The sequence below is a fragment of the Emiliania huxleyi genome (assembly GCF_000372725.1).
Source record: "Emiliania huxleyi CCMP1516 unplaced genomic scaffold EMIHUscaffold_7, whole genome shotgun sequence".
NCBI classification, from domain to species: Eukaryota; Haptophyta; order Isochrysidales; family Noelaerhabdaceae; genus Emiliania; species Emiliania huxleyi.
Genome location: NW_005196756.1, coordinates 367037 through 381859, shown reverse-complemented (window position 1 = coordinate 381859; position 14823 = coordinate 367037). Strand labels below are relative to the sequence as shown.

At 64.1% G+C, this 14823-nt stretch overlaps 4 protein-coding genes across 4 annotated transcripts in view; 1 reads left to right on the top strand and 3 right to left on the bottom strand.

Annotated features, from left to right (window-relative positions):
* Positions 1-1452: 1452 nt before the first annotated feature.
* On the top strand, positions 1453-5220 carry EMIHUDRAFT_554357 (hypothetical protein; the record flags this gene model as incomplete). The annotated part of the gene is made up of 7 exons (XM_005762036.1): positions 1453-2267; positions 2894-3360; positions 3443-3591; positions 4213-4310; positions 4548-4689; positions 4862-4903; positions 4975-5220. 7 exons carry the CDS (start codon positions 1453-1455, stop codon positions 5218-5220), a joined length of 1959 nt encoding a protein of 652 aa, XP_005762093.1.
* A 3667-nt stretch (positions 5221-8887) lies between these two features.
* EMIHUDRAFT_96689 (hypothetical protein) lies at positions 8888-10582 on the bottom strand (the record flags this gene model as incomplete). Its single annotated transcript, XM_005761786.1, has 1 exon — positions 8888-10582. The coding sequence occupies one exon, from the start codon at positions 10580-10582 to the stop codon at positions 8888-8890; it is 1695 nt and encodes a 564-aa protein (XP_005761843.1).
* A 212-nt stretch (positions 10583-10794) lies between these two features.
* EMIHUDRAFT_432826 (hypothetical protein) lies at positions 10795-11619 on the bottom strand. Its single transcript, XM_005761785.1, has one exon. The coding sequence runs from the start codon at positions 11592-11594 to the stop codon at positions 10869-10871; it is 726 nt and encodes a 241-aa protein (XP_005761842.1). The 5' UTR covers positions 11595-11619; the 3' UTR covers positions 10795-10868.
* Positions 11620-13876: 2257 nt separating this feature from the next.
* Positions 13877-14823, bottom strand: part of ATPVC (vacuolar H+-ATPase, sector V1,subunit C) — a 1991-nt gene continuing 1044 nt past the window's right edge. The window contains exons 2-3 of the mRNA XM_005762034.1: positions 14618-14667; positions 13877-14358 (exon numbers count right to left, since the gene is read on the bottom strand). Coding sequence (XP_005762091.1) covers positions 14095-14358; positions 14618-14667 — 314 coding nt within the window. The 3' untranslated portion in view covers positions 13877-14094. The remainder of the gene's footprint in view (positions 14359-14617; positions 14668-14823) is intronic.

Genomic DNA, 14823 nt, shown 5'->3' with positions numbered 1-14823 from the left:
GTTCCCCTGTGTCCCTGATCGTCCCTAGCTTACAAGATCCTGCTCGCGCAGGTGGGGACCCTGTCCTTCTCCCACCCCTTGTTTGGTGTCTCCGTTTTATTTATTTATTTAGGACTTGCCGGGGAGGAGGTGGTGGCTATGACTTTGGACCTTTTGTGAGAGGTGGCGAGCGCCGAGCGGAGCAAGAGCAAGAGCGGTGGTAGGCGCGTCCATGCGGCGCAGCGGCTCTCCCGCGACCACAGCCCCTCCCGCAGCCGCAGCCGTAGCCGCAGCCCCAACACTCGCGCCGCTCTTCTAGTGTCGGCGAGTGACCAGGGGTGGGGAGGGGACGGATCGTTGAAGATCCCTCACACCAAGATCGTGCAGGGCGGGGCCACACATGCACATGCACATGCACAAACGGCATTGTGGTATGCCGCAGCGCGAGGGAGGACGCGCGAAACGTGTACGGCGGGCTCAACGAAGAAAATGACATACGGGCTACGGCTGGGAGAAGGGCAGCGCTCTGCTCCAGGCTAGCAGGTCCTCCACCTCCTCGTCCTGGGGCTGCGCTTCCCACTCCGTGGCGGCCGCCGGCGCCCGTGCAGAACTCGACGGATCTCCAAACCACCCGTCTGCAGGGCGTCCTACTGGTACTGCCACGGGAGGCGCCGGCGGCGGTCGATACGGGCTGTTCCGGATCGAGTGCGTGGTGCCTCCATCCACAACACATACACATGCACATGCACGCGTCGGGGGGCCAGCCGAGGCAGGGTGTGGCGTAGCAGACGGATCGTCATAGTCGCTGTAGCCATAGATGCGGCGCATCTGGGCCATGCGCCGCTCTCGTTGTGAGCGGATCACGACCCGGCGCCCGGCGCCCTCCTCTCTCTTCGAGAATGCTGCGTGGCGCGCCTGCGAGGCCACGGGGCGAAGAAGCTCACGGTGTCACGGCCGACGGCGACCCAACAGCCAATCAGAGGTGCCTGAGGGATGGAGGACGGCCGCAGCACCGCGTCGGCGGCCATAACCGCGGCGTTGGCCGCAACGGCTCGTACGAGTGCGGCCTCTCGCTCTGGCTCTGGCTCTTGCACCGCTTCTGTCAAGGCGCGTGCGAGGCGTTCGCCGGCCTCCGCCCCCCGCAGCGACGCGCTGGAGGCCTCTTGCGCCACCTGCGCCTCGCACGCCACCGCAATGCGTGCGCGGGACGAGGCGATGGCACGGCTGAGCGCAAGCTCCTGCCATGGCCCGACGTAGAGCGATGGCGGCGGCGCGCTTCCGCCCCGACTTCGCGGAGGCATATGTTTTGTCGTTCGTTACAGATCTATGTGCAAAGCTGTGAAAGAAAGAAAAATACAATACGATGGGAGGACGGCACGCCGCCACCACACAGGGATTTTAATAGCCTGAAGTCTGCCCGATACTTTTCTTCTTGCTCTGAGGCCTGCCGGCGCCCTTTGTCGCTCGACACACATGCCGCCCGCTCTGCAGGTGGAGGTGCGCGGCGGCGGGAGAGAGAGTCCCCAGTGCAACTCGCGATCGGTGCTGTGCGGAGGGACAGGCGCCGCCGCATACAGCCCGGACGAAAGGAGGCCAGGCCGAAGCGATCTCAGCGGCTTCCTGGCACGATGCGCAAAGCGGTGGCCGGTCCGCACGGGAGGATTGGAGCTGGCGAAGGCAGCATCTGCCGCAGGCGAAAGCTATCGTGTCCTGCTCTCTCGCCCCATCTCCGCCGACGATCACGAGCAAATATCGCTCGACATCTGCCGCTCGGGCGTCGAGGATCTAGATCTGATCCTTCCAGCGGCACAAATGGGCGAGCACTCACGGGCAATCAAGCGGCTGCTGTGCGCGTGGTGTGCGCGCCGCGGCTCGAGCGGATACTGCCAGGGAATGAACTTCATCGCCTCTGTGCTCCTCGCGGTGACGGGACACGCCGCAGCGCCTGCCGCAGCGCCTGCCGCAGCGCCTCCAGGTCCGCAAGTGGACACTGCGGGTGCCAAGCGCGGCAGCGCCGCAAGCGGCGGCGGCGGCACCAGTGCCAGTGCCGCGGCGCTGCGCGCCGCCGAGGAGGGCGCCGCCGGCCGCGGTGCCGGGTCCGGAACGGCGCTTGGCAGCTCCGGTTCCGGTTCCTCCGCTGCCAGCTCGGGTTCCTCCGCGGCGACGCAGCCTGGCGGTGGGGAGTTGTTGTCGGGTGAGGAGACGGCCTTCTGGACCTTTGTCGCGTGGGTCGAGCTGCTGCTGCCCTCGGACTTCTACGCGCCGCCCGACATGATCGGGCTGCAGCGGTGAGTTCGATCTGGCGAGATCTGGCGAGATCGGGGGATCCTCCTCGGCCACACCTCGGCCACATCTCGGCTACACCTCGGCCACATCTCGGCTACATCTCGGCTACATCTCGGCTACATCTCGGCTACATCTCAGCTACACCTCGGCTACATCTCGGCTACATCTCGGCTACACCTCGGCCACACCTCGGCCACATCTCGGCTACACCTCGGCCACATCTCGGCTACATCTCGGCTACATCTCGGCTACATCTCGGCTACATCTCAGCTACACCTCGGCTACATCTCGGCTACACCTCGGCTACATCTCGGCTACACCTCGGCTACACCTCGGCTACATCTCGGCTACATCTCGGCTACATCTCGGCTACACCTCGGCTACACCTCGGCTACATCTCGGCTACATCTCGGCTACACCTCGGCCACATCTCGGCTACATCTCGGCTACATCTCGGCTACATCTCGGCTACATCTCAGCTACATCTCGGCTACATCTCGGCTACACCTCGGCTACATCTCGGCTACATCTCGGCTACACCTCGGCTACACCTCGGCTACACCTCGGCGCCTTGCGCCTCCCCCTGCCTCGAGCTTGGGTGAGAGTCGGCCCGCCGGCGTCAGCACAGGGAGGTGCACGTGCTGCAGCTGCTCGCGAGGGCGCAGCTGCCGGCGCTGTTTGCGGAGCACGTGCTGTGTGAGAAGGATGCGCTTGCCATCCTCTCCCTAATCGCGTTCAAGTGGCTCCCCTCTTGTTTCGTCAACCAGCTGCCCCTCACCACGCTGCTCGCCTGCTACGACCAGCTCGTGCTGCGGTACCCGCCCGCCGAGCTGCTCGTCTCTGCTCGCCCGTCTGCCGGGCGAGGTGGCGGCGGTGGCCATCTGCAGCTTGCGATCGCGCTGGTGGCCCAGTGCCTCCCAGACTTGTCGGTGCTGCGGCTCTCCTCCCACCGAGACGACGCCGTCGGGATCGGGTTTCAGATCATCCTCGAGTCCGCACGTGAGGCGGCGACGGCTGGGCCGCTTCTCGCCATCGCCGCCGGCCACGACGTGTCTCCCGAGCTGCTCGCGCCGAACAAAAAAGAAATTCGCCGGCGTATCTTCTTTAGGCGTCGATCTGTCTCCCGAGCAGCTCGCGCCGAACAAAAAAGAAATCCACCGGCGTGTTCCCTCTCTAGGCCTCGACGTGTCTCCCGAGCAGCTAACGTTTCTGAGGCAGCGCCTGGCCGCCCACGCGGCAGGGAGCGTGTTGCTGCAGCCGCCGATCAGCTTGCGCGACGAGATGACGCTCGCACTGCTCTCGCGCCGCTCGCCATACCCGCTGCAGGCCAGATCTCCCCACATCTCCCCACACCTCTCCCTCTAGATGCGTTAGCTGCAGGCCAGATCTCCCCACATCTCCCCCCGCCGCCGCCACCCCATCACCACCACCGCCCTCGCCGCCGCCGCCCTCGCCGCCGCCGCCCTCGCCCTCACCGCCGCCGCCACCGCCGCCGCCTCCGCTCTCACATGGGGAGATATGGGGAGATATGGGGCGACGACGGCCCCGCGCGTAGTTGAGGGAGAGCGCGGGTGAGCAGTTCGTACCGGAGCCGGCCAGCTCAGCTAGGGAGGACACGGCCAGCTCAGCTAGGGAGGACACGGCCAGCTCAGCTAGGGAGGACACGGCCACGAGCCCTATGTTCAGCCGCAGCGCTGTACTGGGCGACTCATAATAATCAACGGTCATTAACATGTTATTGATAGCATGCGATAGTCCACAGTAACAGCGTGTAATCAGCAGCCGACAGTAATAATGCGCAGTAGTCCGCAGCAGTATATCGCAGCAGTAGTCGCAGTAGTTGGTGCAGCAGCCGCAGCCCTTGCACTCCCCTTGAGCGTTGAGCTCCCCTGAGCTCCCCTCTGGGTGGGCTCCCCTCCCTCTTGATGTGACCCCCGCGCTGCGCAGGTCTTGAAGGAGGCCCTCTTGCTGCGCCCGCCGCCGCCGCCGCCGCTTGTTGGCGCCCTCGCGCTGTTACCTCATCACTACGTCCGTTTCGTCTCCACGTGCGCCATTCGCCATATCTCCCCATATCTCCCCATATCTCCCCATATCTCCCCATATCTCCGTCTCCACGTGCGCCATTCGCCTGTTATGGGGAGTCAGGGGGGGGGCAGGGGGGGGCAGGGGGAGATTTGGGTCTCTACTCCGCATCCAGGCCTCGAGGGACGGGGAGACGTGGGTTGCCAAAGCCTCGAGACCTCGAGAGCAGCCCAGTCACTCCCCCGCGAATGTTGTCACAGGTGTGCCATCACGTTTGTCTCCTCGATGCTTGTTGTGCCGCGGTCTGTTTGGGCGCTAGCCACGCTGCCGTGCGCCGCCGCGGCGTCGGTCCTCCGTCGGTCCAGGCTTGGGATCGCAGACAGCGAGGACGGCGACCATGCGGCGCGGGGGCGTAGAAGCGGAAGACGTAGTCTTGTACTCCAACTGGCACTCGAGAGGAGACGGACTCCGCTGTATTCCGCCGTATTCACTGTATTCGTGGCCGGTGTGCTCACCGTGTGCTCTGCTCTGCACAATCCCGTATTCCCGCCCTGATGTCGGCGGATTCACTTAGGCTTGGGGATCGCGGATCGGGTCGTTGCGTCTGACGGCAGTGGCGCGCACATGCATGGCCAGGCACGGGGCGAAGGTCCCACGAGTGACCTGTTCTGCTCTCGGACCATCTAGGCGCTGCTCAAGTCGTCCCGCGAGCGGTTTAGCTCGCGCTGGGCGCGGGAGAGCCGCTCGTCCGAGGGCGACTTCTTCGGGGGCGGACTCTTCTCGCCTACTCGCCGCATGGAGTCGATCGAGGCCGACCTCCCCTTCGACGTGTCTCAGTCGCCGACGCTTGAGGCTTCGCCGGTCCACACGCATCGCATCGCCCAGACTGAGCTGGACTCGCCCGGAGGGAATGGATCAGAGGAGCGGGTTTGAAAAGGCGCATGCCTATATGGCGTCTGGCCACGCTTGCGGTTGCGCATGAAACAGCTTGGTGAGTAAATTTGTAAATGGCCTCGCATGCCTTTTCTGTATTTTACATACAGTCAGTGTTCCAAGTCAGGTGAAGCAATGAAAAATATTTTGCGAAACTCGAAAGGCGGGCCCGGGCGAGACCGCAGACCGAGAGAAGCCGCGAAAAGATCGCATCGCTCTCTCTCCGTCTCTCTCTCCCTCCCTTCTCCACCAGCTCTCCTTCTCCCTCTAAAGAGTACCGCGCGACTACCAGCAGTGCGTCAAGCGCCGGTATGCTCCCCTTCGAGCGCGTGCGACTGCTGCGAGGTGGGCGCGGCGCCGTTTCCGCTCGGCGGCAGCATGTCCACAGCATCGGTGTCAGTGGGCGGCGCATTTGGGTTGGCAAACTTGGGGCGCGGCTTGTGCTTGGCGTGCGCAAAGTACTTCCTCATGTCGTACGCGTCCTCCTTGTCGGCGTAGTACTCGGCCTCGATGTCGTTGATCTGGAAGCCGAGCGTGGACGAGTAGAGGGCAAAGGCTGCGCGGTTCGACTTCCGCACGTGCAACGAGACAAACTCGGCCTTGAAGGTCTCCTCCATCGCCTCCTGTGCTGCCGTCATGAGCTTGGCAGCGATACCCATCTTGCGGTGCGACCGCAGCACTGCGAGCGAAGTGATGTGACCATGCACCTCGGGCGAATCCTCCTCCATTTTGGCAAGCACGTACCTGCGCGGCCGGCCGAGAGCCGTGGGCCAGCGGACACCCCCCACCCCCCCAACCCCCCGGGCGTTCCACGACCAGAGCGGAGTGTCCACTCCGCGGCGCGCGTGGGCCTCCGGGAACGGGTGGTCTCGCTTACAAATCTTGGACGGCGCTGTTGTGGCGCCCTCGCCCACACCGCCGTGGCACGTCTGTCTATGTGGGGCTGGCGCGCCCGACGATCCGCCCCTTTGAGTCCTCGGCGACGTGGAGCAGCTGCGGCCACGAAAGCATGTGATAGAAGTAGTACTTCATCTGGTAGTTTTCCGGCAAGCACGACAAATTGCACTGCTGCATCGCGAGCAGGTCGGACATAGACGCGGTCCGGATCGATACCATTGTGGGCGTGGAGCCGGACGGGTGCAGCGCCAGGGCGGTCGCCGGTCGCCGAATCTGACAGAGGGAGAGCCGTTGGCGATGGACCGCGTTTTGTGTTGCTCACACGACGCGCTGGGCTCCGAGCCAGGTCAGGAGAAACTGAGCGCTGGGAAAGCTCGCGCGCCAGCGCGCACCACCCTCTGCCACCCTACTGCCTACTGCCTCCAGCCCCATGGCACATGTCACATGGACATATTGGGAGAGTGTGTGTGCGCGTTGTCATTAACAAACAAACAGACAAGCCCGCTGCTAGTGAACACAATCGGGCCTACAAGACACCACTCAGCTACTTACTGACTGCTAGTGAACACAATCGGTTCCTACAAGACATCACTCCGCTAGCGCTGCGAACAGTCGACTGTCATGAAGCGCCCGCGCTCGTCATCCCAGCCGCATGGCCCCACCGCCGCTGCGGTCCGCATGCAGGCGGACACTCGCGCTAAGGAGATCACCGGAGCGCGCAACGTCCTCCGCGACGTGATCCGATCCGGCGAGGCAAGTGAGTGATCTGCAAAGGCCGTGTTGAGTAGAGCTGTGTTGAGCAGAGGCCGTGTTGAGTAGAGTGCATGTGTTTTCTCGTGAGTACGGATCCCTAGTGTGCGCGCGGAGACCGGAGACGGAGAGATGCGCCAGTTGCGACTAGAGTTATCGCGAATAATGCACTTTTTTGCCTTGACCGGGCAAGATTCCTTCTTGAAAACCCCCTAACTGGGCCAAACCCCGACGGACTGGGCAACGTGTCCCTTGACTGAACAAACTCGAGGGCAAAACCCCTCGCGTCGGGCACAATAAATACCAAGCGTCTTAGCCCATGCAGCTTGCACAGCGCAGCCTCCTCTCTGTCTCTCGTACTCAGTGTCTGTGTCTCCCTGGTAGCTGGGTGAGGGTGTGGTGGGGGACTGGGGGACTCCCTGGTGGCTCGTTTTGCTTACGGATTTACGGATCGACCCCAATCCCTCTCCGTCGCACTCCGACCCGCGGCGGCCCGGCCGTGAGACGCCGATGATGCGCGAATCAAGAAGTTGACAGCGCCTGTGTGTGCTATATAATCCCCCCCGCCCCCCCCTGTCCATAACCCGGTGGAGCGCCTCCCCTACATTATGAGCTGAGAGGCCACCGGCGCCTGGGCGGCGTCCTGAAGGAGCAACGCCGCGGTTCCAGTCAACGCCCTAGCCACCTCCACACGCATCGTCTCCTCGGCGCTCTCCCCTCGCCAGATGTTCCTCAACCAGACCGCCGTGCTGTGCCACAAGGCGCGCGCGAGGCAGGCGGACGCGTGACTCACCCCTCGGTGACTCAGTCCGACCGCTCTGTGGCGGAAGCCTCCATGTCGGCCAGAGGAGGTGACAGGCGTGGCGCCGGCGCCTCGGCGCCTAACAGAAGTCAACCAACTGAGTCATTGTAGATATCGATTTTCGAGGTGGGTACATATTGCCGCGCACCCTCGAAGCGCGAGAACGCGAAGTTCGTACTCCGCCATCGCAGGGGGCGGCTTGTGGCCGCGCGACCCGGTCGCGCTCATGCAGGTGGCGATCGCACGGCTGTACCCGAGACCAACCGAGATCGCACGAGTATACCCGGGGCCACCCGAGATCGTCCGAGATGGCGCGAGATCACGCGACCCGGTCAGCCCTCGTGCAGCTCGCCAACGTGCTGCTCTGGTTCACGCTCCTCGTGCCCGAGCTGCTCTTCGTCTACGCGCTGCCGCCCTTCAAGGCGCTGCCGCCGCCGCCCGCCGCCTCGGCGAGGGGCGCGTGCGAGTCGTGGGGCGCGGGGGGTGGCCTCGGGCAGTCTCGGGCGATCTCGGGCGATCTCGAGGCGTGGGAAGAGCCTGCGCCGCCGAGCCCCGAGAGAGCGCGTCGCGAGGGCTCCCAGGCCCTGCTTGGCCGCGAGCCGCGCGGGCGCTGGGAGGGGTCGCCGCCGCAGCCAGCCGCGTCCTCCCAGCCGCCGCCCGGCCAGCAAGCGTCGGAGGGGATCTGCTGGACGAGATGCGTTTGGCGCTGCCGAGTAAGAGCACCCTTGAGCTCCGGAGGCTGCTCGGCGAGGCGAGCGGCGACGCCCGTGCCGCGATCATGGCGGGCCAGGCGGCGGGCTTCTGAGTAGTACGTGGCGCAGCATCATAGACATTGCACTCGGTGTGACACCGCGCCTTCCGCGCGTAGTGTACGCTCCGGCGCGCGCCGGACACCGACTCAGGGTCTCTCGACGCTCTGGCAGCGGAGCCCCGGCACGAGCGCCGAGGAGAGAGGGTGTGTCGGGAAGTACGTGAGTAGTGCGAACGCACTTGCTGTACTGAGTGTGAGTAAGTGTATAGTTTCTCGGTATATACTGTACGCTGTCTACTGAACAAAATGCACCCTCCAATGGACACGAGCGTACACCGACACGCATAATACACACGCACTACGTCTCGCGGGGAGATCATTAACATAGAGACATATTGAACAGGCCACACCGCAATTGGTGAATCTTGTGACGCGTGGTGGTGCTCACTCACTCACGCGAGGCGCGCTCATTCCCAGCAGTGCGAGGAGTCCGCGCTCTCGTAGGCGCAGGTGAGCATCTCGCCGTCTTCGCCACAGAGGTTGCCGCCGCAGATCGTAGCTCCCCAGACAGCTACGACGTGCATGGTGTCACGGTCGCCCGGGTACCACAGGTCACCGACGTGCGGCCCCCCAGCCTGGTTGTCCACGGTAGCAACGTACGCGGCCTTGCCGTTGCAGGTGACCTTGAGGCAGCCTTCGCCGCACCCGTAAGGGTAGACTGGGCGGAAGCATGTCGTCCACCCCCGGTAGCTGGCGGCACCCACGCCTCCTTTGCGGACCTTGTTCAGACCTGGCAGATCCGGCGGGGTGGTTCCGGCAGGCACCTTGCAAAACGCGTCAAAGCCGTTGGTGCTGAAGGTCCCCTCGCCCTCCTCGCAGTCCCATGCGGCGCTGGCGCCGCCAAAGAGGAGCGACCCCCGCGCCTTCACCGGCGTCGCCTCTGGGAACATCGATCCGAACATGTCAGCTTCCGGCCTGCATTCCATGGTGTAGCCCATCGAGACGCAGGCCAGCCCTGGTCCGCAGTAAACTGCAGGAACCTCCGTGCACGGGGGGCCGCCCGTGGGGCAATCTCCACAGTACCCTCCCTCTCCCAAGCAGGGGTACTCTGGAGGGTCCCCACACGGCGGGAACGGGGGTGGCGGGGGCGCCGGGGGTGCCGGCGGCGAGAACGGTGGGTTTGGGGGCGCAGGGGGGTTCGGAGGGATCGAGCTTTGCATGTCGGCGCAGTTCATGAACTGCTCCGCATCAGCGGGCTCGTCCGGGTTGTTCGCCGTGATCCAGTGCCACACCAGAACGGCGTCCTCCGTCATGAGGGCGGGAGGCACCCGCACATCCCGGATGATGTGCTTGGATGTTCCATCGCAGTTCATCAAGCTGCCAGCAGCGGGACCCTGGCAGCCGTTGCCGTCAGCAACCATGCCAAAGCTGCACTCACCAACGGTGGGGTTGATGAACGGCTCGCTGTAGCCGCAGAGCTGATCGTTCACTGGTCGGCTGGGGTCGTAGTTGGCGACAAGCGACCAGTTACGGCCGTTGTGCTCGACACGAGGATTGATCGTCTCATCCATGCAGTTTTGACAGAGGATGAAATTCTCAGGCAGTTCGTACTCATCGATGAAGTAGGGCGAGCTTGTGTTGAAACGTGGCAACGACTTGAAGACTCCGCACTCCTCGTAATCAAAGTCGTCGGTGCCCGGGTGCCACGGGCACAGGTAAAGCGCAAATTTTCCTCCGTGGTACCCCGTGATCGTCATGTGGACATCAAATGTGCCGCCCGGCTGGAAGTATCCCCACTTGGCCTTGTCCGCCCTGAGCTGCAAGTACATGTCGCTCATGCTGACGCCTTCAGCCCTGTTCCCAAGCGGATCGTCTACGTTGCGTCCTTTGTAATGCCAACCTGGTGACGAGTATCCCGAGTTTCGCTCGTCGCCACACGGGCTGCCACCGGCCTCGCTGAAGAAATTCGGACCGTTGCCGTACCCATTGCCGCTCTGGAAGTCGGGCCGACCTGAGGCGTCGGGGCCGCCGGTGCCAACGTCCGGCTGTCTCGACGGGTCAAAGTAGTTGCGCGCCATCGGGTACGTCATCGCACCGTGCGCGGCCACGCGGGTGGCGAAGAGCGAGGTGAGCACGACCATGAGCGTGCTGCGGGGCACCATCCCGGAGTGCTGGGCAGTCCTATCACGCCACTTTGGAGGTCCTTTTTCTCACTTTTCAGAGGTCCTTATCTCATCACTTTTCAGAGATCTCTTTTCTCACTTTTCGGCTGCTCGGCCCGAAGCGAGGATCTTGCAAATAATTCCTTCCGCCGTAAGGAAAGAGGCGTGTGCCCAGCAGCGGCCTCGCTGGGCCAGAAGATCGGCCCGCGAGTGAGAGAGAGATTTTTATTAACCAACAAGAAATCACGACTCTCACAGTGATTTGGGCTCGGCAGCTTGTCAGCCCTCAGCCGAAGCTGGGGCCGGTCCCGTAGCCGAGAGAGCCCGCGCCGTGAGTTCGACGCGGTCGGGAGGCCTTGCGGAGAGGCCAGCGAGGTGGCGATCGCTGTACTTCATGGTCGTCATCAAGTGACCGGCTGACAAGCCAGAGGTCGATACTCTGGACGACCCATAGGATGCCACGAATGCCTGAAGGAGAGGGAGGCGAGGCCAGAGGCAGGCTCAGCTGCTCTCGGGTGATCCCGCTTTGGAGGCTGAAGGACCCGATGGTCCTGTCACATTCGCGTTCCGAGTCGTGGGGGTAGAAGAATTCAAGTAGAAATCGAGTCAGCACTTCCTTGTAGTACAGCGGACCGCCAGGCTCGCCGGCAGCATCCGCAGGGAGGCAGCATATGAGGCACCAGTTTTCTGGAGAGCTCAGCAGCTGCGGCCGCGGTGGCGGAGTCGGCCGCGGTTCGAGCGAGCAGCTTTTGGCTGCGGGTTCGAATCGCGGAAGGCTCATGCCCTCGCGGAGCGACGCGGGTCGCGCGGCGCGCGCGTGTGCGAAATGCGACAACAGACGACAGATGACAGACGCCTGAGCGCTGTACGCCTGAACTTTTGTCGCCGCAATCGCCACCGCCGCCATCTTGACGAGCAGCGCGAGCGCGCTCGTCGGCGGCCAGCCGTCGCGGGCCGGGCCGAGCCCGGCCTCAACCGGCCGCGCCGCCGCAGCAGGCCCGGAGGCCCACATGGCGGCCGACCAGCTGATAAGGAAGCTTCTCTCGAGTGAGTGCCCCGCTTAGGCTGAATATACTTTTCCTCTCGCACCCCGTCTCTTTTCCTTTCCTTTTTTCTCTACAGCACCCTCTCTTTTCCTCTCTATTTTCCCGGGGAAACCATCAAATTTTCCGGGCTCTGAGCCGAGTCTGAGGCTGGTTTGGGCCCAAAATCAGCCAAATCGGCAAAATACCGGGTATTTTGCGGGTATACCTGGAAACCCCCGGGTATACCTGGAAAATACCCTGCGACCGCCTGGGTATCGTGCCGATTTCCTCAATTTTGCCTCAGATTTTGCCCCAGACCAGCTCTCAGACTCACTCAGGGAAACTCGAGAGTTTCCAGAATTGAGCACCAAACACCCTCTGTTTTCCCTGGAAATTTCCGGAAACGCAAAGTGCTGGGGACCCTCTGTTTTCCTTTTTGTTTGCCGGAAAAGTATATGCACTCCAATGCCCCGCACAGCAGCCTCGACCCTCGTCGAGCCAGAAGATCGGCTCGCGAGGTGGGCGTGCTGGTCTGACTGAGCCCGCTGAGGCGTACCAAGTCTTTTTTTATGACGGAGTTTTGTTGTAAAATTCGTTTATGAGTGTAGCCTTACACAGTGTGCGCTGGCGAGTAGAGGCACACGCACGCTCTCTCGAGGTCTCTTGGAGCAGAGCCCCGGCGAGTCCTCGAAAGAGCTAACCCAATGGGTCCTCGGGGAGGGTACCCTGGGCGGGCGGGGCCTCTCTCCCCAGCAGTGTGTGCGAGTTTGTTTTTTGTGTGCGCGAACTCGGGTCTGAGCCTAGCGCAGGCAGCGCGAACTCGCCGTCTGAGCCTAGCGCAGCGCGAACTCGCCGTCTGAGCCTAGCGCAGCGCGAACTCACCGTCTGAGCCTAGCGCAGCGCGAACTCGCTTCTGTTCATAGCTGCGCAACGCGTGCAAATTTTTTTTTCGTGCGGTGTGCCCACTCGCAACAGCTCTCGCATCATGGCGCTGCACCGCTTCTCGCTCGAGCTATTCGTGCCGCGCTCGGCGGAGGGTGCAGCACAGCTGATCGAGCAGCTCGGCGACATGGCAGCCTTTGGGCCGGGTCTCATCAGCCTGAGCGGCTTCGTTCCTGCGGCCGACGCGGCTGAGGCGCTCGCGGCGGCCGTCCGGGCCCACGGCCTACGACTGCAGCTGCACCTCGCGAGCGACGTCTCGCGGGCGCACGCCGCTGCAGTGGTCGCCGCCTGCCACCGAATCGGCGCCTGCGACCTGCTGCTCATGCCTGCTCTGGGCGAGCGACCGCCGCCGCCGCCCGGCGAACTCAGCGAGCATGATGCCGGCAGCTTTGGGAGTGGTCTCGAGCTCCTGCGGTTTGTGAGCGGACTCCTGGCGCGGCATCGCGGCCACACCGTGCGGGTGGGCGTGCTCGGCTACCCACGCGGCAGTGCGGGAGAGGCCGCCGACTACGCGGTGAGTTGTAGCCGAGAGGGTAGCCGAGATGTAGCCGAGACGTAGCCGAGGTGACGCACCTGAGAGGAGCGAGCAGCCGAATCTTGTGCGGTACGGCAAGGGTAAGGTAGCTCGGCTCCTCGCGAGAAGCGCCCCTCCACTCTGCGGGACTCCGGCTCTTCTGGCCCATAGGCCGACCTCGAGCAGCTGCGGCTGTTGCTCCGGGAGGGAGCGAGCTGCATTGTCTGCCAGCCGGCGAGTCCCGTCCTCTGAGACGGGCTGCTCGCCGGTCAAAGCCTACTCACCTCCTGCTGGCGTGAGACAGGTGTTCGAGGCGACGGCCGTCGCGGCGCTGATCGCAGACTTGGGGCACGACGCGCGGGGAGTGACGCTGCAGCCGACGCTGCTGCCGATGGGGCGGGGGCTCGGGAGGCTGTGCCGTCTGCTGCGCGTCTCGCCGCCGCTTGAGCTGCTGAACGACCTCGCCGCTGCGCAAACGGAGGCGGCGATGGAGCAGGTCGGGCAGGCTGCGTATGCCAGCTTGGCTCGCCAGATGCGCGCGCTGGTGGCACCGCCTGGCGGCGAGATCATGCTGCACCTCGCAGCGTTGAACGACGCCAGGTGTGCCGCGCTCGCGGGCTTCGCGCCGCTGGTGCACCGCACAGCCGGGCCCGCGATTTCCCTCGTGAGGTGAGTGTGGGCAGAGGGCAGGGTCCAGGGTCGGTTTAGTTTGGGCTTTATGGTCGCGCGCGCGCGGCGCGCGCGCGCGTCCTCCCTGCTCCCTCCACCCTCGCCCCCCCCCCCCCCACCCACCCACCCAAAAAAACGGCAAACTTTTGATCTAAGTCCATTGTTTCTCGTTTCCTTCTTACGACCGCACGAGGCGCCAATGCATGTGAGATGTGCAGAACGGAGGACAGCGCGCGCGTCTGCGTGTGTGTACGAGGTAAGGTGCGGGCGCGCAACGCGGGGCACACAGCGCGGCATCGTATGGTGGTCACTGGACTGCAACGGCGGCGCCACGTTGCCGCCCGTCCACGGCGGCGCGAGCACTAGAGCACGGGCGGGAAGACGCTCACCGAGACCGAGACGTAGGGGTAGAACTCGCCCGCCGCGCCCGGCACGGCCACCTCGTCGCCGCCCTCGTCCATGAGCGAAGCCGAGGTTGCAAAGAGCGAGCCGAGCGTCTTGCGCAGCGCATCCATCTTGCCCTTGGCGGGCGTGAGCATGACGGCCTGCATGTTGGGCGCCATGCCCTGGCCGCGGTAGCTGGTCAAGCCGTACCGCAGCACCGACTCGATGAACACGCGGATCGCCTAATTCATCGCGAGACGGCATCAAGGCATGCACAGACGGCCGGCGCCACTGGTGGGGCGAGGACGCGGACGGCGGCGGCGAGGGCGGGGAGGGGTCCGATACGGCGGCAATGGGTGATTGGGCGGAGCGGTGAGGGTGCGCGAGGGTGATGGCGCGCTGTGCACTCTGCACCACTTGCCGTGGCTGGTGCTGCTCCTTTGGATCTCGGCCGGTCTCGGCTGATCTCGGCTGATCTCGGCTGATCTCGCTGTAGGTGGCCTTGAGGTGCATCATCATGGTCAGCCCCTCGGCGTAGTTGATGGCGCACCTACCCGGTGTGTGTGGGGGCGGGGGGGGGGGGGGCATCAAGGGGGGATTTTTCTCGAGGGGGGGCGGCGGGCAACCCCCCCCCAAAAATCAAGGGGAGGGCCCCCCAGGGGGCACAAAGGGAAAGAACCCCCGGCAAAAAGAAGGGCCAGGGGGGG